The 26,224-nt window shown below is 43.6% G+C and overlaps 1 protein-coding gene and 1 long non-coding RNA gene across 6 annotated transcripts in view; one reads left to right on the forward strand and one right to left on the reverse strand.

Annotated features, from left to right (window-relative positions):
- Positions 1–26,224, reverse strand: part of tbc1d22a (TBC1 domain family, member 22a) — a 198,151-nt gene that overhangs the window by 9,569 nt on the left and 162,358 nt on the right. For 4 of the 5 annotated variants that reach the window (XM_035748532.2, XM_035748529.2, XM_035748530.2 and 1 more), the window contains one exon: positions 21,089–21,184. In XM_035748532.2, coding sequence (XP_035604425.1) covers positions 21,089–21,184 — 96 coding nt within the window. Of the gene's footprint in view, positions 1–1,375; positions 4,836–21,088; positions 21,185–26,224 lie in introns of those variants that run through there. The other variant, XM_035748531.2, reaches the window with a different exon arrangement.
- LOC127914590 (uncharacterized) lies at positions 10,806–18,666 on the forward strand. The gene is made up of 4 exons (XR_008088957.1): positions 10,806–11,989; positions 12,390–12,455; positions 18,184–18,282; positions 18,637–18,666. It is a non-coding gene; the product is annotated as an uncharacterized LOC127914590 (long non-coding RNA).

The raw sequence follows: 26,224 nt of genomic DNA on the forward strand, positions 1-26,224 counted from the left end.
CATTTAAAGAGTTCCACTTCCGTCTGACAGACATTTAATTGCGTTAAAGCCGTCTGTGTAACTCCTTTCTCTCTCGGCTAGGAGTGTGTGTGTGTGTCTGTTTGTATGTGTGTGTGTATGCGCCCACATCTGTCTCAAGGAGAAACACACAATGACATAGTGATCTTCGATTTACACCAAACTAATAGCTTTGTGTATACATCCCAGTCAGGCTGAAATTAACTTTCCAAATGACGTTCCCAGCATTTATTCAATACCAGATAGTAATGAAATCACAGAGAAAAGGCATGGTGTCTGTATCGAAGCCATTGCTATTCATGCTACATGAAACATTTGGTCCTCATTTCAATTTGATGAATTCTAGGAAAGAAACAAGCTCTCCACTCTTCTGTCCCCTTGACCTTTCGTCACTAGCTGACTGGTCCAAATGGAAAGGCACCATTGAGTATAATTTGATATGATAGCCTTGACATCATCTTTACGAATACAGCTACAGGCCAGAGGGTTGGACAGATCAAGAGTTCTAGCATAGCGCTACGGTGAGCCAGTTAGAGCCAAAGTCTTAGTCAATGTTTTTGGAGTATCTAGGGGTATGGTGGTAATGTAGAATGGCAGTGAGTGCTTCAGCCTTCTGAAAACAGCACCGCAGGCACTCTGCAATTCTTCCAGAGCCCTGAACAACAGTGAGCGTGTGTGTGTGTATGTGGGAGAGACGTAAAGGCAGAGTTTGTGCATGTGTGAGAAAGCAAAAGTGAGAGAGAGGTGAGAGGGGGGGGGGGGGTTGGGAGAGAGAGAAGTAGAGTTGGTGTGTGTGTGAGAGAGAGAGTTGGTGTTGGTGTTGGTGCCAAGTAAGCTATTGAGGCAGACAGAGATGCCAGTTACAGTCGCAGCGGTTCCCAACCACCTGAGGTGGATCAGTAGAGAGAACATTTTCAAAGAACATTCTGCCTGCTAGTTTCCAGTTGGTCATTTACCTGCTTAACCAATCAAACAAGCATGAGCTCTCTTCTCATTTGTTTACTTACAAAATGATTATTTTCTCACCGTTTCATTACACTGCCTATTAGGCGACTGGGAGGGCATCAGACACTCCCCTGAAGTTTGTGTGATGCCTCCACTCACCTCACTTCAGTCTGTCGGGGGACCCACTCGCCCAAGTAGAGCATCACCAGCCACAACATTTGGGAAGCTTTAAGGCATACATTAGGGAATGATAATCTCATACTCTGAGAAAGTGTAATTGGAGTTAGAGATTTTTTTTTCTTTCTATCTTAGAAAAACCCCATAGAAAATCTTTACAAGGTAAAGGAGAAAACATAATTTCTGAACTTAAGCAGGAAAATAATATTTTACTTTTGAAGAGAGCCTACTACTAACAGGTTAAACTCAATTAAAGCATACGATTTAAATGGCAAATGAATCTGGTAAACACAGCCCTGACAAAACTAATACACGCCAAACAAGTTAGAATTTTAAACGATGGTTTAATTAGAAACAAAATCCTTTAATTAAATACACTATTAATAACCATTTTAAAAGCTTCTACATAAATCTGATTTAAAAAAACACAGACTCAACAACACTACAACAGACAAAAAAAGAGTCACCCCAAAATAAATATTAAACTCGTAAAACATTAGGGAGGAGAAAAGCACCAGACTGCTTTCCCATATAAATGTATTTTACATTATGGGACAAAATAGTGTTCCTATTTACTGAAATGACACGTCACTCAATTCAGTGCTTCCGAGTTACAGTTGAAGTCGGAAGTTTACATACACCTTAGCCAAATACATTTAAACTCAGTTTTTCACAATTTCATCCTAATAAAAAGTCATAGTCAGTTAGGATCACCACTTTATTTTAAGAATGTGAAATGTCAGAATAATAGTAGTGAGAATGAGTTATTTAAAACTTGTATTTCTTTCATCACATTCCCAGTGGGTCAGAAGTGTACATACACCCAATTGGTATTTGGGAGCAATGCATTTAAATTGTTTCACTTGGGTCAAACGTTTCGGGTAGCCTTCCACAATAAGTTGAGTGGATTTTGGCCCATTCCTCCTGACAGAGCTGGTGTAACGGAGTCAGGTTTGTAGGCCTCCTTGCTCACACATGCCGTTTCAATTCTGCCCACACATTTTCTATAGGATTGAGGTCAGGTCTTTGTGATGGCCATTCCAATACCTTGACTTTGTTGTCCTTAAGCCATTTTACCATCTTCCATTTGGAAGACCCATTTTCAACCAAGCTTTAACTTCCTGACTGATGTCTTGAGATGTTGCTTCAATATATCCACATCATTTTCTTCCTCAATTTCCCTTCCACATCAGTCCCTCCTGCAGCAAAGCACCCCCACAACATGATGCTGCCACCCTCATGCTTCACGCTTGGGATGTTATTCTGCGGCTTGCAAGCATCCCCCCTTTTCCTCCAAACATAACGATGATCATTATGGCTAAACAGTTGTACTTTTGTTTCATCAGACCAGGGGACATTTCTCCAAAAAGTACGATCTTTGTCCCCATGTGCAGTTGCAAATCGTAGTCTAGCTTTTTTATGGCAGTTTTGAAGCAGTGGCTTCTTCCTTGCTGAGCGGCCTTTCAGGTCATGCAAACTCCCGACTTCAACTGTACATGTATCAAACAGTTATTTCAGTCTGAACAACACAGACACATAAGTTGAATAAATTGTGACAAAAAATAAGAACTCATAAGCAACAGAATTACAAAAGATCTTATCCAACTTGATACATATTAATCAAACAAGGTTTATTAAAACAGACACTTAAAAACAACTACAAGAACAAGTTTCAGTATAATACATTACAATAAAAAAAACAAAAAGGCTTCCAATCATCTTGAATGTCCTTTTCTAGTCAAAACTTTGGTACCCTTCAACTTTCCAGAAACAAATACATCACATTATGTGATGATATTTCTTTAGAAAAGGGAACGAGACAGGGATGCCCTCTCTCCCCCCTCCTTTTTGCAGAAAGTGACAAACAACAAATATGTAAAGATTACTTTATCCCATTACTCAACAACATGAAAGCATATCTAATAAAATGGGACAGTCTTCCCATAAATCTTAAAGGTAATATAAACCTCTTTAAAAATGGTATGGTTCCCAAAGTTTTTACATTTATTTTCGGCAATACCAATTACCCCATGAAGAGATTATTTTAAAAAGTATACTCTGCCATAACAGACTTTATATGGGCAAATAAAATAGAATAAATTGTAAAGTATTGCATGCTCATAGTTCTGAGGGTGGTTTTAACCTTCCAGATGTAGAAATGTATCAACTCGCCACCCAAGGCTTTTACTTGCAACATATAGTTAAATGCACTAAAGAGGAACAATGGGTACATACTGAAGATGCACATGATCATCCCCAGAATCTTCTCATGTCTTTTTTCAAAGGATGGAGCTAAGAACATTGAAAACTATGACAATATGGAAGAAAATGAAATGAATTCTACAAGAACCAATCTCAATCCCTAAAAATACACCACTATGGAACAATACTTTTCAGAATTCACTGATGAATTGGCCCGCATGGAAACCATAAATAACTTGGCAATAGGAAATACAATTACTGACATGACAGAATTAAGAAAGAAACTTTGGACTGACCAACGCATACATTGTCAAATACAAGCAACTTAAAAGTTGTATATCATGAAATATTGACCTGAAAACTTTTGGACATCAAAGCAAATGAGGGAATTCTATTTGAGTAAGAAAAGGATACTCATACGAGGTAAGATGTACAAAACATTGCAGAAAGCCTATCCAACTGAATCTCTTTGGAAAAAATAAACAACTATTGGAACCAAGACCTAAAATTAACTGATATTGGCACAAGATATTGGCACACAAGTGTTGGAACATAAACAAAATGTACGCTTAATCCAGTATAAACTAATGTACAGAAATGTTTATACAAGAGACAAAAATCCCAAATTGTACAGCACAACGGCAGAGGCATGTCTAAAACGAACAGTGACTCAATGATTCATGCTTTCTGGAAGTGCTATGAAGTCCAAAAGTTACGGGCGGAGTTCGAGAGTTGGCTGTCAGAAGTTTTACAATATAAATTCTCTTTAAATCCACCTATCTGCATAATTTAAGACATGGCATACGAGGGGAATACCCAATGTGTTGGACTGACTGTACTTTTTCATCAATCATTTTGAAAAAGGTTTGCTAAACAACTGGAAATTAAATGACCCTCTATCGTTAAGACACTGGATGTCTCAAACACATTAAATACTGAAAAGAATGTGGGCTACAGAGAGGCAGAATAGTGCAGTTTGAAGCTATATGGCATAAAGTATTGCAAGCACTAGAGCTGTCCAGGAGATGAGAAATGAGAAAGTGTTATTGTGAGACGGGCAGGATGGGCGAGGTTACTGTGGGAACATGTGGGACTGAGCAAGTGTGAGGTCATTCATGTTTGTTGAAATGTGTGGATGTAAAGGTTAAATTGTATGCTTTTGTATTGTCAAAAAGTTAATAAACCAAGTGATGTATGGCTGGAGAAAATTTGAACAGCAACTGCAGTCTAATATTAAGAGAATGAATGATACCGCGTGAGAGAGGTGTGTATTATATAAGGTGATATTCTAAGTGTGAGTTAACATGCAGGTTATCACGTGGCCATACATCCTCTCTTTTTAATTAAGGCCTGTACTCATGTACGATGTCCATTATGAGAGCACATAACTTCAAGTTTTCTGCTTCACATGCTTGATTGGCTGCGGGAGCTGCTGGGGCCATCTCGTGACTAAATGTGTGTCAGGGTAAGCGCTCCTGGGCTGTGGTGTAGAACTGTGAACAGATACAGATTTACAGAACCCTGGGAGAACCATGCAACAACCCCTGCACAACAGCGTCTCAACTCCAAGCCCTTACCATTGGAGGCTAAACTCGATTTAAATCAAAACTGTTACAACACTGTGGAAGATTGATTCCACCCAATTCTATTTTCTTTCTCCCTCACACCATCCATCTATCATTAGTTAAATGTGTTCTACTGCTTTCAGACTCAGGGGTATTGGTCACAAAGATCAGATTTTAATTTGTTTATTTCACCTTTATTTAACCAGGAAGGCTAGTTGAGAACAAGTTCTCATTTGCAACTGCGACCTGGCCAAGAAAAAGCATAGCAGTTCGACACATACAACAACACAGAGTTACACATGGAATAAACAAAACATACAGTCAATAATACAGTAGAAAGAAAGAAAACAAAAAGTCTATATACAGTGAGTGCAAAGATAAGGGAGGTAAAGGCAATAAATAGGCCATGGTGGCAAAGTAATTATAATATAGCAAATAAACACTGGAATGGTAGATGTGCAGAAGATGAATGTGCAAGTAGAGATACTGGGGTGCAAAGGATCAAGATAAATAAATACAGTATGGGGATGAGGTAGTTGGATAGGCTGTTTACAGATGGCCTATACACAGGTGCAGTGATCTGTGAGCTGCTCTGACAGCTGGTGCTTAAAGTTAGTGAGGGAGATATGAGTCTCCAGCTTCAGTGATTTTTGCAGTTCGTTCCAGTCATTGGCAGCAGAGAACTGGAAGGAAAGGCGACCAAAGTAGGAATTGGCTTTGGGGGTGACCTGTGAGATATACCTGCTGGAGCGCGTGCTACGAGTGGGTGCTGCTATGGTGACCAGTGAGCTGAGATAAGGCGGGGCTTTCCCAGCAGAGACTTGTAGATGACCTGGAGCCAGTGGGTTTGGCGACGAGTATGAAGTGAGGGCCAGCCAACGAGAACGTACAGGTCACAGTGGTGGTTAGTATTAGATTTAATCGGACGATTTAAAAAAAATGTATTTGTAATATTGACAATTACAACAATACTGAATGAACACTTATTTTAACTTGATACATCAATAAAATCAATTTAGCCTCAAATAAATAATGAAACATGTTCAATTTGGTTTAAATAATGCAAAAACAAAGTGTTGGAGAAGAAAGTAAAAGTGCAATATGTGCCATGTAAAAAAGCTAACGTTCCTTGCTCAGAACATGAGAACATATGGAAGCTGGTGGTTCCTTTTAACATGAGTCTTCAATATTCCCAGGTAAGAAGTTTTAGGTTGTAGTTATTATAGGAATTATAGGACTATTTCTCTCTATACCATTTGTATTTCATTAACCTTTGACTATTGGATGTTCTTATAGGCACTTTTTAGTTTTGCCAGTGTAACAGTATAGCTTCCGTCACTCTCCTCGCTACTCCCTGGGCTCGAACCAGGAACACAACGACAACAGCCATCCTCGAAGCAGCATTACCCATGCAGAGCAAGGGGAACAACCACTCCAAGTCTCAGAGCGAGTGACATTTGAAACGCTACTAGCGCGCACCCCGCTAACCATTTCACATGGGTTACACCAGCCTAATCTCGGGAGTTGATAGGCTTAGTCATAAACAGCGCAATGCTTGAAGCATTGCGAAGAGCTGCTAGCAAAACGCACAAAAGTGCTGTTTGAATGAATGCTTACAAGCCTGCTGGTGCCTACCACAGCTCAGTCAGATTACTCTATCAAAACATAGACTTAATTATAACATAATAACATACAGAAATACAAGCCGTAGGTCATTAATATGGTCGAATCCGGAAACTATCATCTCGAAAACAAGACGTTTATTCTTTCAGTGAAATACGGAGCCGTTCCATATTTTATCAAATGGGTGGCATCCCTAAGTCTAAATATTGCTGTTACATTGCACAAGCTTCAATGCTATGTCATAATTACGTAAAGTTCTGGCAAATTAGGTGGCCCAAACTGTTGCGTATACACTGACTCTGCGTGCAATGAACGCAAGAGAAGTGACACGATTTCACCTGTTTAATATTGCCTGCTAACCTGGATTTCTTTTAGCTAAATATGCAGGTTTAAAAATATATACTTCTGTGTATTGATTTTAAGAAAGGCATTGATGTTTATGGTTAGGTACACATTGGAGCAATGATATGCACCGCATCGATTATATGCAACGCAGGACACGCTAGATAAACTAGTAATATCATCAACCATGTGTCGTTAACTAGTGATTATGATTGATTGATTGATTGTTTTTTACAAGATAAGTTTAATGCTAGCTAGCAACTTACCTTGGCTTACTGCATTTGCATAACAGGCAGTCTCATCGTGGAGTGCAATGTAATCAGGTGGTTTGAGCGTTGGACTAGTTAACTGTACGGTTGCATGATTGAATCCCCCGACAAGGTAAAAAACTGTCGTTCTGCCCCTGAACGAGGCAGTTAACCCACTGTTCCTAGGCCATCATTGAAAATAAGAATGTGTTCTTAACTGACTTGCCTAGTTAAATAAAGATGAAATAAAAGGTATAAAAAAAATGTTTTAAATGAATTAAAACAATTGGCCAAATAGCTGTCCAAAAATACCAATTTCCGATTGTTATGAAAACTTGAAATCGGCCCCAATTCGGTCGACCTCTAGTTAGTATATGAGGCTTTGGTGACAAAACGGATGGCACTGTGATAGACTGCATCCAATTTGTTGAGTAGAGTGTTGGAAGCTATTTTATAAATGACATCGCCGAAGTCGAGGATCAGCAGGATGGTCAGTTTTATGAGGGTGTGTTTGGCAGCATGAGTGAAGGAGGCTTTGTTGCGAAATAGGAAGACGATTCTAGATTTAATTCTGGTGTCCTTCAGAGAGGAAGCCTGTACAGACAGACACACAGAGATAGAGAGGGTGACAGAGGCAGTGTGTGAGGCATCTTGTTCTGTACAGGGCTAAGCTGGGAGGAAAGGCGTGTGGGAGGTGTCAGGTGAGCCAGCCTCTGGTGCATGGCAGGACAAAGACAACTGAATGGGACAGGTAATGGACAGCTAAGACAGCAGCTAGCGCTAGACTGCTTGTAGACTGCTGACTTTAGACAGGCAAATGATGCTCTAAGGAACCTGTAGGAGCATAGGAACGGCTTGTTCTGTAGCTCAGTTGGTAGAGCATGGCGCTTGTAACGCCAGGGTAGTGGGTTCAATCCCCGGGACCACCCATACGTAGAATGTATGCACACATGACTGTAAGTCGCTTTGGATAAAAGCGTCTGCTAAATGGCATATATTATATTATTATTATATATTATTGTTTTAAGTACAACCTGTATATAAGCCGTATAAAGCACAGGTTATATCCTGCAGTAAAGATATTTTCACCCCAGTGCCTATGTCAACATTTTGGTTTCGCAGATTCAACAGAGGAGAGGAGCATCCAGCAGCATGGTCAAACACATTGCAGTACATATTCTGCTGTTCTTACGCACGATGACGTCAGAGGTATAAAATAAAAAAACAGTGTTCGTTGATAGCGGGAACGTCTTTTGCGTTGTGATATCCCAAACGGACGTGGCAGTTTCACCATATAATGATTCTAGCTTTAAGGTAAGGTCCAGGATGCATTACAAGATGGTGGGCCAAGATTCTGACCTGATTTGTAGACCAGTTTGATCATCATTTTCTGTGAAACCAGAGGCCGGGGGAAATGTAGTCGCTGATCAGAGACTGGGAGGAAAAGGAATCTTTGGATGAATCCCAAATGGCACCCTTATTCCCTATATAGTGCACAACCTTTGACCAGAGTCCTGTTGAAAAGCAGTTGAGGGAATAGGATGCCATTTTGGGCTGCAGCCTGTGTGTCTGTTTCATTAGCCTGAGAAAAGGCTTCCCATTATGTGATAAACAAATAGATAATGAGGGCTCATTTGCTGCATATTGGCCTCAGTACATGCCAGCGGGCTCTGACATTTGGCTGTCTGTGGCCCTGTGGTGGCTCACGGCAAGGGGGCCAAGGAGGGGAGAGGGGAAAAAGAGGAGAGCAGACGGCAGGCACAGTGGAGAGAGGAGTCACACGGACAAGTGCTCATAAACACACACAGATATGCGTGCGCGCACACCCACACACGGTGAACTCTTCAACTCTCTCAACACATACACACACAACAAGAAAACGCTTCAACTCTGTGTCTGCACATGCATGTGCACACACCCACACAAACAAATCCGATGCACCCTGTGTCACAAGCAGTGCTCTTGGGAGATAGAGGAATATACTCAGAGACTCTGTGATTAGAGAGGCTGACCAGAACAAGGTCTGAACCACAGGAAGCTGTCATTATCCCACCAGGCTAATGCCAAGCTAACAGCCTAACAGAGCCATGGCATCCCTATGCCCTGCACTCCTCTATGGGTCATTCAGTTTATTGGAGGTGCAGGAGGGATGCAATACCCCTTTCGACTCAGAGTCAATTACATTTTCTATTCCGCATTGAGTTGAATTGCGTTGAAACGAACCCCCCCCGATCCAACCCAACAACAAGGAAGCAGTGAATTATAGATTATTTAAATAAAAACGGGCTTCAGTAATCACTCATGTCATTTACTAGCTAAACCCTACCAGGGCGGGCCTAGTGTTCACTTCATCAGTCCTGAGCCTTGCTGTAGTCCAGTGAGGAGAGCGGCAGAGTGCCTGTCTCAAACGGCACCCTATTCCATTTATAGTGCGCTAATATCGACGAGGGCCCATAGGGCTCTGGTCAAAACTAGTCCACTATATAAGGGAAAGGGAACCATTTGAGACGCAGACAGCGAGTGCGAGCAAGAGTAGCCTGGAGCGACCAGAAGAGTACAGTACAGTGTGAGAGGAGAGCAGAACCATGTGAGTTAGTGTGCTCTGAACTGTCACTGCATGGTAATCAAAAAGACCCAGATGAAAGGTCACTGCTGAGAGAGACAGACTGTTTGTGGGAGTAATGGAGCAGGCTCTGAGGCCTGGCCAATCTGTGGAGATGATGCCAAGGGCCTGGAGCTGGGCTGGAGTCAGGGTGGGTGGGCTGCTGGTGGGGACCAGCCCCACTGTGGGGGGGATTTACTGGGGATATCAACTAGAGTCCGAGGTCGGTTTGATGAAGGCTAAGGTCAAAGCCAAAGTCACTTAATAGGGGCAAAGCCAAAGACTAGGATGGGTTAGCTAGCTGGGAGCCAAAGACCCAGTCTTGGATGCGAGTTAGAAGGGAAGAAACCCAGAAGTAGGTTAGTTTTTCTGGGGACCAAAGCCCTATTACTGGGGTGGGTTTGCTTGAGGCAGGTTGGCCTGAACAGCAGGCCTTGGCCTGGGATGAAGGAAGTAGGCAAGGTCTGCGTCTGTCCGTCTTGTGACTCCTGTCCAGCTCTGGTCTCTGGTCCTCCCCTGCCTGGCTGATACATAATGGACCTGAGACTGGCTCTAGTCTACTGTCAAATTCTGGTCCTCTGCTGCCTGGCTGCCTAATTAGGTCAAACTTATTACCAGCCCTTCTGCCAAGAATAGGCCTGGCCGTCAGGACATCAGTGGTCAGTACAGAGGAGGGGACTGGCTAGCTGGGGCTGCAGATGGTCAAAGCACAGTCAGAGCAGGAGGTGCAGAACACTGACAGGGAGAATGTCAGCCACACACACAGACTCACAGCGGCATTAACCCAAGTCTCATTTTGTGACACGTTTGCCATGGTGACTCATTGTGTAGCCAATCCACACCTTTAGATTGAACACTCATTTCAGTTCTCATAATCACACTTCTCTCTGCCTATAGCGCTCGTATATGCCCCCCTCTCCCTCTCTCTCTCTCTCTCTCATACTTATCCAGAGAGGGAAATGCCAAACCTCCATCCCATTCCAAGTAGAACCATACTGTACTGTAGGCAATTAAGTAAGAAGAAACGTGAACATGGCCCTCAGCACTATAGTCAAAAAGGTAGAAATGTTCTCATGAGGTTTTACAGCGGGTGTAAGGTAGAGGTGTAAGTCAGTGATGACGGTGGAACACACAGTGCCTTCGGAAAGTATTCAGACCCCTTGACTCATCCCATATTTTGTTACGTTACAGGCTTATTCTAAAATGGATTAACCAAAAAATGAAAAACTCAATCTAAGCACAATAACCAATAGTGACAAAGCGAAAACAGGTTTTCATAAATCTTGGCAAATGTATTACAAATTCAATGTTAAATTCAATTGATTGGACATGATTCGGAAAGACATACACATGTCTATATAAGTTCCCATAGTTGACAGTTCATGTCAGAGCAAAAACCAAGCCGTGAGGTGGAAGGAATTGTCTTAGAGATTCGAGACAGGATTGCGTCCAGGCACAGATATGGGGAAGGGTACAAAAACATTTATGCAGCATTGAAGGTCCCCAAGAACCACAGTGTTGTCCGTCATTGTTAAATGGAATAAGTTTGGAACCAGCTGGCCGCCCTGCTAAACCGAGCAGTCGGGGGAGAAGGGCCTTGGTCAGGGAGGTGACCAAGAACCCGATGGTCTAGAGCTCTAGAGTTCCTCTGGAAATGGGAGGACCTTCTAAAAAGGACAGCCATGTCTGCAGCACTCAAACAATCAAGCCTTTATGGTAGAGTGGCCACACGGAAGCCCCTCCTCAGAAAAGGGCACCTGACAACCCGCTTGGAGTTTTCCAAAAGGAATTCTAAATAGTCTCAAACAAAATTCTCTGGTCTGATGAACAGCCAAGACAATGCAGGAGTGGCTTCGGGACAAGTCTGTGAATGTCCTTGAGTGGCTCAGCCAGAGCCCGGACTTGAACCTGATAGAACATCTCAGGAGAGACCTGTGTGCAGCAACGCTCCCCATCCAACCTGACAGAAATTGAGAGGATCTGCAGAGAAGAATGGGTGAAACTCCCCAAATACAGGTGTTCCAAGCTTGTAGCGTCATACCCAATAAGACTTAAGGCTGTAAATGCTGCCAAAGGTGCTTCAACACAGTACTGAGTAAAGGGTCTGAATACTTATGTAAATGTAATAGTTTTACATTTTTCATAAATGAGAAAAAAAACATGATTTAATCCATTTCAGAATAAGAATTAAGAAAGAGGGGAGAGGAACACTGGAGGTCTAAAGGAGGGAGAGGTAAGAGAGAGATGTAATAAAGACGGAGGGAGAGGTAGAGAGAGATGAAATAAAGACGGAGGGAGAGGTAATAGAGAGATGAAATAAAGACGGAGGGAGAGGTAGAGAGAGATGAAATAAAGACGGAGGGAGAGGTAAGAAAGAGATGAAATAAAGACGGAGGGAGAGGTAAGAGAGATGAAATAAAGACTGAGGGAGAGGTAGAGAGAGATGAAATAAAGACGGAGGGAGAGGTAGAGAGAGATGAAATAAAGACGGAGGGAGAGGTAAGAGAGAGATGAAATAAAGACGGAGGGAGAGGTAAGAGAGAGATGAAATAAAGACGGAGGGAGAGGTAGAGAGAGATGAAATAAAGACGGAGGGAGAGGTAGAGAGAGATGAAATAAAGACGGAGGGAGAGGTAAGAGAGAGATGAAATAAAGACGGAGGGAGAGGTAGAGAGAGATGAAATAAAGACTGAGGGAGAGGTAGAGAGAGATGAAATAAAGACGGAGGGAGAGGTAAGAGAGAGATGAAATAAAGACGGAGGGAGAGGTAAGAGAGAGATGAAATAAAGACGGAGGGAGAGGTAAGAGAGAGATGAAATAAAGACGGAGGGAGAGGTAAGAGAGAGATGAAATAAAGACGGAGGGAGAGGTAAGAGAGAGATGAAATAAAGACGGAGGGAGAGGTAGAGAGAGATGAAATAAAGACGGAGGGAGAGGTAAGAGAGAGATGAAATAAAGACGGAGGGAGAGGTAAGAGAGATGAAATAAAGACGGAGGGAGAGGTAGAGAGAGATGAAATAAAGACGGAGGGAGAGGTAAGAAAGAGATGAAATAAAGACGGAGGGAGAGGTAAGAGAGAGATGAAATAAAGACGGAGGGAGAGGTAAGAGAGATGAAATAAAGACGGAGGGAGAGGTAAGAGAGAGATGAAATAAAGACGGAGGGAGAGGTAAGAGAGATTAAATAAAGACGGAGGGAGAGGTAAGAGAGATGAAATAAAGACGGAGGGAGAGGTAAGAGAGAGATTAAATAAAGACGGAGGGAGAGGTAAGAGAGATGAAATAAAGACGGAGGGAGAGGTAGAGAGATGAAATAAAGACGGAGGGAGAGGTAAAGAGATGAAATAAAGACGGAGGGAGAGGTAAGAGAGATGAAATAAAGACGGAGGGAGAGGTAGAGAGAGATGAAATAAAGACGGAGGGAGAGGTAAGAGAGAGATGAAATAAAGACAGAGGGAGAGGTAAGAGAGAGATGAAATAAAGACGGAGGGAGAGGTAAGAGAGATGAAATAAATACGGAGGGAGAGGTAGAGAGAGATGAAATAAAGACGGAGGGAGAGGTAAGAGAGATGAAATAAAGACGGAGGGAGAGGTAAGAGAGATGAAATAAAGACGGAGGGAGAGGTAGAGAGATGAAATAAAGACGGAGGGAGAGGTAGAGATGAAATAAAGACGGAGGGAGAGGTAGAGATGAAATAAAGACGGAGGGAGAGGTAAGAGAGAGATGAAATAAAGACGGAGGGAGAGGTAAGAGAGAGATGAAATAAAGACGGAGGGAGAGGTAGAGAGATGAAATAAAGACTGAGGGAGAGGTAAGAGAGATGAAATAAAGACGGAGGGAGAGGTAAGAGAGATGAAATAAAGACGGAGGGAGAGGTAGAGAGAGATTAAATAAAGACGGAGGGAGAGGTAAGAGAGAGATGAAATAAAGATGGAGGGAGAAAGAGAGAGATGAAATAAAGACGGAGGGAGAGGTAAGAGAGATGAAATAAAGACGGAGGGAGAGGTAGAGAGATGAAATAAAGACGGAGGGAGAGGTAGAGAGAGATGAAATAAAGACGGAGGGAGAGGTAGAGAGAGATGAAATAAAGACGGAGGGAGAGGTAAAGAGATGAAATAAAGAGGAGGGAGAGGTAAGAGAGAGATGAAATAAAGACGGAGGGAGAGGTAGAGAGATGAAATAAAGACGGAGGGAGAGGTAAGAGAGAGAAATAAATACGGAGGAGAGGTAAGAGAGATGAAAGACGGAGGGAGAGGTAGAGAGATGAAATAAAGACGGAGGGAGAGGTAGAGAGATGAAATAAAGACGGAGGGAGAGGTAGAGAGAGATGAAATAAAGACGGAGGGAGAGGTAGAGAGAGATGAAATAAAGACGGAGGGAGAGGTAAGAGAGAGATGAAATAAAGACGGAGGGAGAGGTAGAGAGAGATGAAATAAAGACGGAGGGAGAGGTAGAGAGAGATGAAATAAAGACGGAGGGAGAGGTAAGAGAGATGAAATAAAGAAGGGAGAGGTAAGAGAGATGAGGAGGGAGAGGTAAGAGAGAGATGAAATAAAGACGGAGGGAGAGGTAAGAGAGAGATGAAATAAAGACGGAGGGAGAGGTAAGAGAGATTAAATAAATACGGAGGGAGAGGTAGAGAGAGATGAAATAAAGACGGAGGGAGAGGTAAGAGAGAGATGAAATAAAGACAGGGGAGGGAGAGGTAAAGAGGAGAGATGAATAAAGACGGAGGGAGAGGTAAGAGAGATGAAATAAAGACGGAGGGAGAGGTAAAGAGATGAAATAAAGACGGAGGGAGAGGTAGAGAGATGAAATAAAGACAGAGGGAGAGGTAAGAGAGAGATGAAATAAAGACGGAGGGAGAGGTAGAGAGATGAAATAAAGACGAGGGAGAGGTAAGAGAGATGAAATAAAGACGGAGGGAGAGGTAGAGAGATGAAATAAAGACGGAGGGAGAGGTAGAGAGAGATGAAATAAAGACGGAGGGAGAGGTAGAGAGAGATTAAATAAAGACGGAGGGAGAGGAAACAGAGAGATGAAATAAAGACGGAGGGAGAGGTAGAGAGAGATTAAATAAAGACGGAGGGAGAGGTAGAGAGAGATGAAATAAAGACGGAGGGAGAGGTAAGAGAGAGATTAAATAAAGACGGAGGGAGATGAGAGATGAAATAAAGACGGAGGGAGAGGTAGAGAGAGATGAAATAAAGACGGAGGGAGAGGTAAGAGAGAGATTAAATAAAGACAGAGGGAGAGGTAAGAGAGATGAAATAAAGACGGAGGGAGAGGTAAGAGAGATGAAATAAATACGGAGGGAGAGGTAGAGAGAGATGAAATAAAGACGGAGGGAGAGGTAGAGAGATGAAATAAAGACGGAGGGAGAGGTAAGAGAGATGAAATAAAGACGGAGGGAGAGGTAAGAGAGATGAAATAAAGACGGAGGGAGAGGTAGAGAGAGATAAATAAAGACGGAGGGAGAGGTAGAAAAATAAAGACAGAGGGAGAGGTAAGAGAGATGAAATAAAGACGGAGGGAGAGGTAGAGAGATGAAATAAAGACTGAGGGAGAGGTAAGAGAGATGAAATAAAGACGGAGGGAGAGGTAGAGAGATGAAATAAAGACGGAGGGAGAGGTAGAGAGAGATGAAATAAAGACGGAGGGAGAGGTTAAATAAAGACGGAGGGAGATGAAATAAAGACGGAGGGAGAGGTAAGAAAGAGATGAAATAAAGACGGAGGGAGAGGTAGAGAGAGATGAAATAAAGACGGAGGGAGAGGTAGAGAGAGATGAAATAAAGACGGAGGGAGAGGTAAGAGAGATGAAATAAAGACGGAGGGAGATAAGAAGATGAAATAAAGACGGAGGGAGAGGTAAGAAAGAGATGAAATAAAGACGGAGGGAGAGGTAAGAGAGAGATGAAATAAAGACTGAGGGAGAGGTAGAGAGATTAAATAAATACGGAGGGAGAGGTAGATGAAATAAAGACGGAGGGAGAGGTAAGAGAGATGAGACGGAGGGAGAGGTAAGAGAGATGAAATAAAGACGGAGGGAGAGGTAAGAGAGATGAAATAAAGACGGAGGGAGAGGTAGAGAGAGATGAAATAAAGACGGAGGGAGAGGTAGAGAGATGAAATAAAGACAGGGGAGGGAGAGATGAAATAAAGACGGAGGGAGAGGTAGAAAAATAAAGACTGAGGGAGAGGTAAGAGAGATGAAATAAAGACGGAGGGAGAGGTAGAAGATGAAATAAAGACGGAGGGAGAGGTAGAGAGAGATGAAATAAAGACGGAGGGAGAGGTAGAGAGAGATTAAATAAAGACGGAGGGAGAGGTAGAGAGAGATGAAATAAAGACGGAGGGAGAGGTAGGAGAGATTAAATAAAGACGGAGGGAGAGGTAAGAGAGATGAAATAAAGACGGAGGGAGAGGTAAGAGAGAGATGAAATAAAGACGGAGGGAGAGGTAAGAGAGATGAAATAAAGACGGAGGGAGAAGAGAGAGATTAAATAAAGACGGAGGGAGAGGTAAGAGAGATGAAATAAAGACGGAGGGAGGGAGAGAGATGAAATAAAGACGGAGGGAGAGGTAAGAGAGAGATGAAATAAAGACAGAGGGAGATAAGAGAGATGAAATAAAGACGGAGGGAGAGGTAAGAGAGATGAAATAAAGACGGAGGGAGAGGTAGAGAGAGATGAAATAAAGACGGAGGGAGAGGTAAGAGAGATGAAATAAAGACGGAGGGAGAGGTAAGAGAGATGAAATAAAGACGGAGGGAGAGGTAAGAGAGATGAAATAAAGACGGAGGGAGAGGTAAGAGAGAGATGATGAATAAAGACAGAGGGAGGGTAAGAGAGAGAAATAAAGACAGAGGGAGAGGTAAGAGAGAGATGAAATAAAGACGGAGGGAGAGGTAAGAGAGATGAAATAAATACGGAGGGAGAGGTAGAGAGAGATGAAATAAAGACGGAGGGAGAGGTAAGAGAGAGATGAAATAAAGACGGAGGGAGAGGTAAGAGAGATGAAATAAAGACGGAGGGAGAGGTAAGGGAGAGGTAAGATGAAATAAAGACGGAGGGAGAGGTAAGAGAGATGAAATAAAGACGGAGGGAGAGGTAGAGAGAGATGAAATAAAGACGGAGGGAGAGGTAAGAGAGATGAAATAAAGACGGAGGGAGAGGTAGAGAGAGATGAAATAAAGACGGAGGGAGAGGTAAGAGAGATGAAATAAAGACGGAGGGAGAGGTAGAGAGAGATGAAATAAAGACGGAGGGAGAGGTAGAGAGAGATAAAGACAAAGAGGAGGGAGAGGTAGAGAGAGATGAAATAAAGACAGAGGGAGAGGTAGGGAGAGAGAGATGAAATAAAGACGGAGGGAGAGGTAGAGGATGAAATAAAGACGGAGGGAGAGGTAGAGAGATGAAATAAAGACGGAGGGAGAGGTAGAGAGAGATGAAATAAAGACGGAGGGAGAGGTAGAGAGAGATGAAATAAAGACGGAGGGAGAGGAAACAGAGAGAGATGAAATAAAGACGGAGGGAGAGGAAACAGAGAGAGATGAAATAAATATGGAGGGAGAGGTAAGAGAGAGATGAAATAAAGACGGAGGGAGAGGTAGAGAGAGATGAAATAAAGACGGAGGGAGAGGTAGAGAGAGATGAAATAAAGACGGAGGGAGAGGTAAGAGAGAGATGAAATAAAGACGGAGGGAGAGGTAAGAGAGAGATGAAATAAAGACGGAGGGAGAGGTAAGAGAGAGATGAAATAAAGACGGAGGGAGAGGTAAGAGAGAGATGAAATAAAGACGGAGGGAGAGGAAAGAGAGATGAAATAAAGACGGAGGGAGAGGTAAGAGAGAGATGAAATAAAGACGGAGGGAGAGGTAAGAGAGAGATGAAATAAAGACGGAGGGAGAGGTAGAGAGAGATGAAATAAAGACGGAGGGAGAGGTAGAGAGAGATGAAATAAAGACGGAGGGAGAGGTAGAGAGAGATGAAATAAAGACGGAGGGAGAGGTAAGAGAGATGAAATAAATACGGAGGGAGAGGTAGAGATGAAATAAAGACGGAGGGAGAGGTAAGAGAGATGAAATAAAGACGGAGGGAGAGGTAGAGAGAGATGAAATAAAGACGGAGGGAGAGGTAGAGAGAGATGAAATAAAGACGGAGGGAGAGGTAAGAGAGAGATGAAATAAAGACGGAGGGAGAGGTAAGAGAGAGATGAAATAAAGACGGAGGGAGAGGTAGAGAGATGAAATAAAGACGGAGGGAGAGGTAGAGAGAGATGAAATAAAGACGGAGGGAGGGTAAGAGAGATGAAATAAAGATGGAGGGAGAGGTAGAGAGATGAAATAAATACGGAGGGAGAGGTAAGAGAGAGATGAAATAAAGACGGAGGGAGAGGTAAGAGAGATGAAATAAAGATGGAGGGAGAGGTAGAGAGATGAAATAAAGACGGAGGGAGAGGTAGAGAGAGATGAAATAAATACGGAGGGAGAGGTAGAGAGAGATGAAATAAATACGGAGGGAGAGGTAGAGAGAGATGAAATAAAGACGGAGGGAGAGGTAGAGAGATTAAATAAAGACGGAGGGAGAGGTAAGATTAAATAAAGACGGAGGGAGAGGTAAGAGAGAGATGAAATAAAGACGGAGGGAGAGGTAAGAGAGATGAAATAAAGACAGAGGGAGAGGTAGAGAGATTAAATAAAGACGGAGGGAGAGGTAAGAGAGATGAAATAAAGACGGAGGGAGAGGTAAGAGAGATGAAATAAAGACTGAGGGAGAGGTAGAGAGAGATGAAATAAAGACGGAGGGAGAGGTAGAGAGAGATGAAATAAAGACAGAGGGAGAGGTAAGAGAGAGATGAAATAAAGACGGAGGGAGAGGTAAGAGAGAGATGAAATAAAGACGGAGGGAGAGGTAGAGAGAGATGAAATAAATACGGAGGGAATAAAGACGGAGGGAGAGGTAGAGAGAGATGAAATAAAGACAGAGGGAGAGGTAAGAGAGAGATGAAATAAAGACGGAGGGAGAGGTAAGAGAGAGATGAAATAAAGACAGAGGGAGGGTAGAGAGAGATTAAATAAAGACGGAGGGAGAGGTAGAGAGAGATTAAATAAAGACGGAGGGAGAGGTAAGAGAGAGATGAAATAAAGACGGAGGGAGAGGTAGAGAGAGATGAAATAAAGACGGAGGGAGAGGTAGAGAGAGATGAAATAAAGACGGAGGGAGAGGTAGAGAGATGAAATAAAGACAGAGGGAGAGGTAGAGAGAGAAATAAAGAAATGAAAGACGGAGGGAGAGGTAGAGAGAGATGAAATAAAGACGGAGGGAGAGGTAAGAGAGAGATGAAATAAAGACGGAGGGAGAGGTAGAGAGAGATGAAATAAAGACGGAGGGAGAGGTAGAGAGAGATGAAATAAAGACAGAGGGAGAGGTAAGAGGGAGAGATGAAATAAAGACGGAGGGAGAGGTAAGAGAGAGATGGGAGGGAGAGGTAGAGAGAGATGAAATAAAGACGGAGGGAGAGGTAGAGAGAGATGAAATAAAGACAGAGGGAGAGGTAAGAGAGAGATGAAATAAAGACGGAGGGAGAGGAAGAGAGATGAAATAAAGACAGAGGGAGAGGTAGAGAGAGATGAAATAAAGACGGAGGGAGAGGTAAGAGAGATGAAATAAAGACGGAGGGAGAGGTAGAGAGAGATGAAATAAAGACGGAGGGAGAGGTAGAGAGAGATTAAATAAAGACGGAGGGAGAGGTAAGAGAGATGAAATAAAGACGGAGGGAGAGGAGAGATGAAATAAAGACGGAGGGAGAGGTAAGAGAGATTAAATAAAGACGGAGGGAGAGGTAAGAGAGATGAAATAAAGACGGAGGAGAGGTAGAGAGAGATGAAATAAAGACGGAGGGAGAGGTAGAGAGAGATGAAATAAAGACGGAGGGAGAGGTAAGAGAGATGAAATAAAGACGGAGGGAGAGGTAGAGAGAGATGAAATAAAGACGGAGGGAGAGGTAGAGAGAGATGAAATAAAGACGGAGGGAGAGGTAAGAGAGAGATGAAATAAAGACGGAGGGAGAGGTAGAGAGAGATGAAATAAAGACGGAGGGAGAGGTAAGAGAGATGAAATAAAGACGGAGGGAGAGGTAGAGAGAGATGAAATAAAGACAGAGGGAGAGGTAGAGAGAGATGAAATAAAGACGGAGGGAGAGGTAGAGAGAGATGAAATAAAGACGGAGGGAGAGGTAAGAGAGAGATGAAATAAAGACGGAGGGAGAGGTAAGAGAGAGATGAAATAAAGAGGGAGGGAGAGGTAGAGAGAGATGAAATAAAGACGGAGAAAGAGAGAGAGCCCCCTGTCTCTCCCAGGGGAGGACGAAAAGAGGATAGATGGACGCGAGTGTTAGTGCCTCTGGCGCGTCGGTGGCAGTCTGCATGCCAAGCTGTGTGTGTGTGGTGCAGCGGTGCAGCAGGGATAATACTAAATCAGTGGGCACTGTAAACACTATAAATCAATTGCGACACACGGACACACACACAGGCGCATGCTCACACGTGCACACACACACACACTGAGCCCCTCGCGACATGCACCACTGAACCTCAGCATATTCAACCACACACCAGTTTCAATACAATCTGCACAGAGAGGGAAGGAGGAGGAGAGGGTGGGAAAAGGAGTGAGAGGAAGGGTAATAACGGACTAGGAGGGAGAGGAAGGGTAATGAGGGACTAGGAGGGAGAGGAAAGGAGAACTTGGAAACGTGTCTCATTAAAGCTGAAGCAGCATCCATTGACCCAAAACTGTTCAGAGCGTGGCTGAGAGGTATTTTTCAACAGAAGAGAAGATGCATGCAGGGGAAGAGATTACCTCAGTCAATAAGAGAAACGGAGAGAAGAGAGGAACTAGGGGGCAGGGCCCAAAGTCTGATTCCTGCTTCATGCCAATGTCACCTTGCAGCAGCTGCTGCTGTCATCCCACTAATGCAGCCAATATGACCCCTGATCCCTGTAGTTAATGATGAGCGCAGTGCTGGGCTGGGATGTGCTGGAGAGAAGATCACACTGGCTGGCACACTCTGCTCAGCCCTACTGGGACTCACATTCATACTTAGTGGCACAGTCTCAAATGACACCCTATTCCCTGTATAAACAATGCACTACTTTTAAACAGCACCCTTTGTGGCCAAATGACCAAAGTCCAAATGACAGCCTTTCTTAAATAGAGCAACATGGGGATAGAGTCAGAGACCTCTCTTCCAAATAAAAAGCCATGGAAACATCACTATTAAAAGGTGGTCTTTTTCTCACCCAGGACCTCAGTAAAAGGTGATGTAGGAACGACACCATACATTTCCATCCTTCTCTCTTACCTGGAAATCTCTCTCGTCCAGAATCTCTTTCCTCCATCGTACCAGGAAAGCAGCACACACGTAGAGATGGAAGTGAGAGAATCCCTCAGGTTCAGCCTGCAGAGAGAGACAGAATTACACAACTAAACAAATGATCTAACATATCCGGAGTTATTTTGACAATGAACTCAGTATTGAACAGACAGCATTAGAAAGCAGCAGTAGGGCGACAGTGAAGATAATACTGTAGCATCCTCCATCCCTCCACTTAGGCCGTCTATACCTTGACATTATGTTTGAAAGGAAGACTTAAATCTACTCTCAGAGTGGGAATTTGGACGCTTACTGGGGGGAGACTACATATTTTCTGTCACAATCAGAGAATTTACATTCGACTAGGAGCTGAAAGACAAAAATCCCTTTTAAATTTGCCCTTTACTTTTTCTCCTCCCTTCCTTCAGACGCTCATTCCATTTCCAGGCCCGTTTCTACAGCGCTGAATAAAGGAGGGAAATTAAAGTGAGAGAGAGAGAGAGAGAGAGAGAGTGAGATGGTCTATAGCCCTCATCTAAAGGGCTATCCAGGGGAAGAGAATTAAAGCTCTTAAAAGCGACTGAAGGAGGAAAGGAGTGGAAATAGGACAATGTGTTCAAGTGCTCACAGTAATATGGGTCTTCACAAACGCTCAGCATCCAGGCATCTCTTCTGCAAAAATGTACAGTCGTGGCCTAAAGTGTTGACAATGACACAAATATTCATTTCCAAAAAGTTTGCTGCATCAGTGTCTTTAGATATTTTTTTGCCAGATGTTACTACGAATTCCGAAGTATAATTACAAGCATTTCATAAGTGTCAAAGTCTTTTATTGACAATTGCATGACATTGAATATTTGCAGTGTTCACCCTTCTTTTTCAAGACCTCTGCAATCCGCCCTGGCATGCTGTCAATTAACTTCTAGGCCACATCCTGACTGACGGCAGCCCATTCTTGCATAATCAATGCTTGGAGTTTGTCAGAATTTGTGGGTTTTTGTTTGTCCACCCGCCTCTTGAGGATTGACGACAAGTTCTCAATGGGATTAAGGTCTTGGGAGTTTCTTGGCCATGGACCCAAATATCGACTCCAATATTACTTTTGGCTTATGGCAAGGTTCTCCATCATGCTGGAAAAGGCATTGTTCGTGACCAAACTGTTCTTGGATGGTTGAGAGAAGTTGCTCTCTGAGGATGTGTTGGTACCATTCTTTATTCATGGCTGTGTTCTTAGGCAAAATTGTGAGTGAGCCCACTCCCTTGGCTGAGAAGACACATGAATGGTCTCAGGATGCTTTACTGTTGGCATGACACAGGACTGAGAACTCACCTAGTCTCCGGACAAGCTTTTTTCCGGATGCCCCAAACAATCGGAAAGGGGATTCATCAGAGAAAATGACTTTAACCCAGTCCTCAGCAGTCCAATCCGTGTACCCTTTGCAGAGTATCAGTCCGTACCTGATGTTTTTCTTGGAGAGAAGTGGCTTCTTTGCTGCCCTTCTTGACACCAGGCCATCCTCCAAAAGTCTTTGTCTCACTGTGCGCGCAGATGCACTGCCTGCTGCCATTCCTGAGCAAGCTATGAACTGGTGGTGCACCGATCCCGAAGCTGAATCAACTTTAGGAGATGGTCCTGGCGCTTGCTGGACTTTCTTGGGCGGCCTGAGGCCTTCTTCACAACAATCGAACCGCTCTCCTTGAAGTTCTTGATGATCCGATAAATGGTTGATTTAGGTGCAATCTTACTGGCAGCAATATCCTTGCCTGCTTCTGTGCTGCCCTTCTTGACACCAGGCCATCCTCCAAAAGTCTTCGCCTCACTGTGCGTGCAGATGCACTCACACCTGCCTGCTGCCATTCCTGAGCAAGCTCTGTACTACTGGTGCCCACAGTTGAATCAACATTAGGAGACGGTCCTGGCTCTTGCCAGATTTTCGTGGGCGCCCTGAAGCCTTCTTCACAACAATTGAGCCGCTCTCCTTGAAGGTCTTGATGATTTGATAAATGGTTGATTTAGGTGCAATCTTAATGGCAGCAATATCCTTGCCTGTGAAGCTCTTTTTGTGCAAAGCAATGATGAAGGCACATGTTTCCTTGCAGGTAACCATGGTTGACAGAGGAAGAACAATGATTCCAAGCACCACCCTATTTTTGAAGCTTCCAGTCTGTTATTCGAACTCAATCAGCATGACAGAGTGATCGCCAGCCTTGTCAACACTCACACCTGTGTTAACCAGAGAATCACTGACATGTCAGCTGGTCCTTTTGTGGCAGGGCTGAAATGCAGTGGTAATGTTTTTTGGGGAATCAGTTCCCCATGGCAAAGGGTGACTTTGCAATTAATTGCAATTCATCTGATCACTCTTCATAACATTCTGGAGTATATGCAAATTGCCATCATACAAACTGAGGCAGCAGACTTTGTGAAAATGTATATTTGTGGTCATTCTCTCAACTTTTGGCCACAACTGTATATTTGCATTTTATATTTGGGGCGGCAGGTAGCCTAGTGGTTAGAGCGTTGGGCCAGTAACCGAAAGGTTGCTGGATCTAATCCCCGAGCTGACCCTGCCCCTGAACAACTACTCCTGTGGGGCGGCAGGTAGCCTAGTGGTTAGAGCGTTGGGCCAGTAACCGAAAGGTTGCTGGATCTAATCCCCGAGCTGCCCCTCCCCCTGAACAACTACTCCTGTGGGGCGGCAGGTAGCCTAGTGGTTAGAGCGTTGGGCCAGTAACCGAAAGGTTGCTGGATCTAATCCCTGAGCTGCCCCTGCCCTTGAACAACTACTCCTGTGGGGCGGCAGGTAGCCTAGTGGTTAGAGCGTTGGACTAGTAACCGAAAGGTTGCAAGATCGAATCCTCTCGCTGACAAGGTAAGAATCTGTCATTCTGCCCCTGAACAAGGCAGTTCACCCAATGTTCCTAGGCCGTCATTGAAAATATGAATGTTCTTAACTGACTTGCTTAGTTAAATAAATATTTTTTTATTTAAAATATATATATATATATACACTATCCCAGCCACAATCAAACAGTCTCAGAGAGAGGGAGCAGAGATAGAAAGTGTGCATACTGTGTGTGTGTGTGTGTGTGTGTGTGTGTGTGTGTGTGTGTGTGTGTGTGTGTGTGTGTGTGTGTGTGTGTGTGTGTGTGTGTGTGTGTGTGTGTGTGTGTCTGGGAGCGAGGGAGCAGCTAAACAATAACCCAATAACCACATTGGGTTGGACTGGGCCAGGTTATGATCCCTGGATGTCTATTACAGATGCAGCGCCATGTCAAGACTCTAAGGAAGGGAATTATTCCCACTTTCCTGGGTAAATAGTCAAGACTAATGCTGTTCGCACTGGAGAAGAGGGGGTTGTTCGAAAATGACATTTTCCATTCCGGGCCGGCGTGCTGTAGTTCAGTGCCGCGGCACAGTGAAGCAAAGCACAGGGCAAGTGTGATATTAGTGTATTCACAGCGAGGGGCAACAGGTCGTCATTTACGCTCCCACGGAGGGAGCGTAATGAAAATCAATGGCTGTGTTCCTTCTTCACTCCAATAAACAGACAGGACAGGACAGGGACAGTGCTCTTCAAGGATAACTAACTGTTGGAGGTACGGCAGTGGGAAACATTCCCTTCACAGGGAGGTCAAAACATACACAGGTGTGACATACTGCTGAGTGCAGACTGTTTATATGGATATACCTGTGTAGGGCACATCGACTAGGCCCACAGCTAATAAAAATCACTTATCTACATAGAAATTCCAACACATCTATGTACATATTATGAAGCATGAGATATGGTAGCTTCACATTAGTTACTATCCAAGTTACTGCTTGCTAAACAGTTGTTGCTCGATACAATTCCCCCATAAAGCTTCTAAAACATGCAAGACAAAAGTTATCTTCATCATCCAACCTCTCTAACTTCCTGTTAGATACTACTGTACTGTTGGAGCTAGGAACACAAGCATTTCGCTACACCCCCAATAACATCTGCTAAATAAAATTGGATTTGATACAGTCCCAAAATTTTTTGCATGTCAGCAGTCACGTTTTAAAGATATTTGACTTTCAAGAAGCAAAGTGTCACCGGCCACGTCATCATGATGATGTGCTGTTTGGAAATATCTTGAAAACTTGACTGCTTGACACGCAAAACATTTTGGGACTACCAACAATGGACGAATGGAGAAAAAAAACCCAGAAAGACAATTTAAGTGGAGTTTTCCTTTAAGTGTTAGTTAACTGCAGCAGAGTCTACTCGTGGATCATTTGAATTGTTTCTCTTCCACCTCTCCCCGGGGGAATGGAACCATGATGGGACCTTAATTAATGACCACAATAAAAGAAGAGGCACTGGATGCCCTCTTTCTCCTTCTCTCTCCCTCCTTGCTATGCCTTTCCTTGTCCTTTTTTTCCTTCCCACTCTGTGCCTTTGCTTCCCTCGATGCATCTTTGCACTCTATTTCTTTCTTAGCCTCTGTCTCTTTCGCTCTTCTTCTTCCCTCTCAGCCACTGTCTCTATTTCTCTCTCCCTCTCTCCTCCCCCATCCCAGCGGCCTGGTTTCCTCCCAGCCTCAGTGTGCCAGGCCCTCTTCAGCGCAACCTGTTTAAAGATGTAAGAGGGCCACATAAAAATGCCTCACTACAAGGACACTTATCCTATACACACACACACACACGCCTACACGCACACGCCTACACGCACACACACAGCGAAGAGAAAAGAGGGACGCATTAAGACGCCGCTTGTGCAACTACGGCACTCCTCTGCCACGCGGTCAGAGCAGGATGAGTGAGCCAGGCTGTCCAATTCTACCGGCTTTAACAAGCCTGCTAATGGACATGAAGTACAATACCTCTCCACTCGCATTACAATAAGGACATGTCTGTTAAATAAGTCGTGTGCTGTTTAGACAAGCCAATTACATGTAGCTTGGAATCTAGGCTAGATTGGGTGAAAGGTCTCCCACAAAACACTAATATGACTGGGATTTACCTTCAAGAGAAGGAGAGGTGAAGATGGAGTGGTGGAATTAGAAAACAGAGGGAGAGATGGAGGAGAGGTCATCTAGAGACAGAGAGATAACCCAGACGGGGTGAGTGACGAGAGAGAGCTGACACAGGGCAGA

The sequence above is a fragment of the Oncorhynchus keta genome, chromosome 33 (assembly GCF_023373465.1).
Source record: "Oncorhynchus keta strain PuntledgeMale-10-30-2019 chromosome 33, Oket_V2, whole genome shotgun sequence".
NCBI classification, from domain to species: Eukaryota; Metazoa; Chordata; class Actinopteri; order Salmoniformes; family Salmonidae; genus Oncorhynchus; species Oncorhynchus keta.